We start from the raw sequence: 3,353 nt of genomic DNA, 5'->3' as shown, positions 1-3,353 counted from the left end.
AAAAAAAAAAAAACTCATAATTAAATAGTTACATCGGTTAATCTTCAGTTAGAAAAACAACCGAATGTCAATCTTTAATTGGATGATATGTAACGTCACATCAGTATGCCAAGTGTCAATATTTCTTCTGTTAATTTCTAACGACAAATTAACAGATCAGGTATCTAATTACAAATTTATTGAAATTCAGGTATATATCAATTTAAAGTTAAAAACTGATCATGTCTCAAATTGTAAAATCGTAAAAACTCAATACTAATTTTTTAATTAACCCGAAAAAATATTATTAGCCATACTCAATTGTGCGATTGTTGATTTTATATATATAAACATAAGTGACCATAAGATACGATACATATATATATGTGAGTTAAATTAATCTGTCTTATTAGTAATCTTGTACATTTTATTTGAACGAGGACATTCATCTACATGTATCATTTAAATAGTAAGATTCGATTTGTAAGATTTAAATTTTATAGTTTATATTCTATATCAATTTATGTCATATAAGCATTTTACTAAATGTGCTCCACACAGATTTGATAATAAAAATTTTCATAAATTTTCCAACATCAGTTTCACAATTTAATATGTTAACAATCAAGATTAAAATGATCAAAAAGTAGTTTCACATTATCAATTACAACGATGATCACTGATAGTACTAAATTACACAACTTTCAGGGAAATCATGATTAATCTCTCATTAATGGAACTTCCAAATGGAAAGTGAGTGAATTGGAGTTCCCTTCCACCCAACAATTAAGCATTTCCCCTTCTTATCTATGGTGCAAGAACTCCTGCAAGCAAACTTCTTGACAACCAAACTAGCATGCATAAACGATAACTCACTCATCCCAATTTCCACCATTCTAAACCTTCTGAAGAACGCCCTCCACACATCCAACGTAACACTTTGAACAGTCCTTTCTCTCCCCTCTTCTGCCACAATGTTTCTTATTGCTTCACCAAAAATCGCTTCCATTCTAATCCTATCCTCACTGTACTGTTTCAAACAACCCTCAAAGCTATCATAAAATGCACTAAAATGGAACAGTGCATCAATGAAGCGATCCGCAAAAGAGGGTGAATTGTAGTTTGCTTCGACTTCAATGACAACCATTATGCATGGATACAGATTTCTAATCACTTTCATCAGGTTTTCCAAGGAACGAGGCGTTGAGATCATCGTCTTCAGGATATATGGAGCATAAACTATGACAGCTTCGTCATCTTCAGTTTCGAACAGTTCTTTCCTGGCGTCTTTCATGTCTGATAACAGAACTGATTTGAATGAAAATGGCAACTTCAAGGACTCTGCAAAATCGGCTAACCTCTTGCCTGTCTCCTCACTGTCTGTCGATCCAACAGCAGTTATCTTCAGAAGTTCAATGGGGCAACCTTGTCTGTCTGCAAGAGCTTGCATCAAGACTGTCCAATGGACTCCACACCTTATTCCTATATCTATCAAATGGATCTTATGTTCGGAGGCGATGTTTTCGATTATAGCTTGGATTCCTGCGAAAAACAATAGTTGAGGGAAAGGAAGTTGTTGATACGTTGTAAGGTATGCATGATTTCTACTCAACCCCTGATGATCATCTTTTTCCTCGAGTCCCCGCTTCGTGTGTACTACTCTTCCTGATTCTTTCTCAATCCTCTCTCTGAGAGCTTCGGAAAATTGATAAACAACTCTCTGGACCGGATTACCTCTTGCAGACGAAATCCATTCGCAATGTAAAAGTAGTCTGCTTGCACGATCGTATTGTTGGAAGCCCACCTTCTCAGCCGCAGCCAGAAGAAGATGCGCAAGTTCCACATCTCTTTTATCGTCCTCCGAGAGATCACCCGGAAGAGCAAAACCAAAAGAATGCGTAGGCATGTAATAATCATCATACATTTGGTGACGGAATTGGATATACCTTCCTCCAGCCACCCTCATGATTTCTTCCGTTGACAATCTGCAGCTTGTAACACAGGTACTTTCAGTACTTTCACCGCTTAATCTTTCCCCTTTCAACTTCTTGAACCCACTTCCGTAATCTGTTAGGAGCTTTAGAGAAGCTAAAGAAAATGGATGTGGGATTTGCTTATCTTGTTCTGGGAAATCTGGACCTGTTTCTGGGATACGCGCAAGCCCTGCACTAACTTGTATTGGTTGTGTTTGTGGGGAAACAGCATCCAACATCAAATCGGTTAATCTATAAGGTTGTGGGTTCTGGGAATGTTGCCTTTGACCTTTCAACAAATAGGCAGCTCCTTTCTTAGCTATGTCCTCTTGATGATGAAAACCATATTGGGAAGAGATCAGAGGATTAGCCTCTCCTACTTCCATTTCAGCCAAATGGTCTTGTTTCTCTTTGAATGTTGCTAATTCCTCTATCTCAAGATCTTCAGGATAACCAAAACTTTCTTGGACTGCATCAAAATTAGACGGTGTGAAAGAGAAGAAGATATTATCCATACCAGAGCAGGAAGGCGTGAGATACTTAATGTATCGTTTGGATTCGAAGATGAATTGAAATGGGTTGTAAATAGTAGTGAAATTTGTGAGTTAAAGTTGATGAATAATAATGAATAGTAGTGAGATGAGTTAAAATGATTTGAGATGAGTTGCGAATACAAACCGAGAATAATTAAGTAAACTTTCATTCAAGTGAGACAATATGGTTGTGATCTATACATTATAATTTATATACATATCGATGCAAAGCATTTCTAGATTATATGTGCTCTTGTTTGATTAAAATATTATCTTTGAACTGGCCGTGAAAGCAACTTCACTATTCAATAAATAATAATATATATTATAATATATATATATATATATATATATATACACACACACGGGAACGGCCGGGTGTGTTAGCCTCGAGGTGCACCTAACATAATGAATTAAATTAAAAAAAATGAAAAATTTAATAGCTTATTTATTTGGAAAAAAAAAATACAAGGTTAAAAAAGACAAAAATTAAAAATTAAAAAAAAATCTAAATTTCAGCAAAGTATGAGCATTGGTCTGCATCCATATTGGATTATCTATTTATTCTCTATATAATAATAAAATATTATTAATTTTTATTTTAAAAAAATTGAAACAAAAAGAAAAAAAATTAGTACACTGTCAGAAGAAAACAAGACATGGAAAAGAGACATCAATTCATATGCTCCGCGGGGCTATCATTAAATTTTATAAGAGAGTTATACGTCAAATGGTCAAAGGTCTTAAGGACCTTTTGATAAAAATGATTCTTTATTAAATTCTACAATAAAGCTACACGTCAAACGATCAAGAGTTTTAAAGGTCTTTTGATAAAATAAGACTTAATGGACTTAACGGAAAAATAACA

At 34.4% G+C, this 3,353-nt stretch overlaps 1 protein-coding gene across 1 annotated transcript; it reads right to left on the bottom strand.

Moving 5' to 3' along the window:
* Window positions 1-709: 709 nt before the first annotated feature.
* Window positions 710-2,467, bottom strand: LOC121262017 (DELLA protein RGL1-like). The gene has a single exon (XM_041164458.1). It carries the CDS (start codon window positions 2,465-2,467, stop codon window positions 710-712), a length of 1,758 nt encoding a protein of 585 aa, XP_041020392.1.
* Between the last annotated feature and the right edge of the window lie 886 nt (window positions 2,468-3,353).

This window comes from Juglans microcarpa x Juglans regia, chromosome 4S, assembly GCF_004785595.1.
Source record: "Juglans microcarpa x Juglans regia isolate MS1-56 chromosome 4S, Jm3101_v1.0, whole genome shotgun sequence".
NCBI lineage: Eukaryota > Viridiplantae > Streptophyta > Magnoliopsida > Fagales > Juglandaceae > Juglans > Juglans microcarpa x Juglans regia.
The sequence above is the reverse complement of the archived record's forward strand: the minus strand, read 5'-3'. Positions and strand labels throughout refer to the sequence as shown.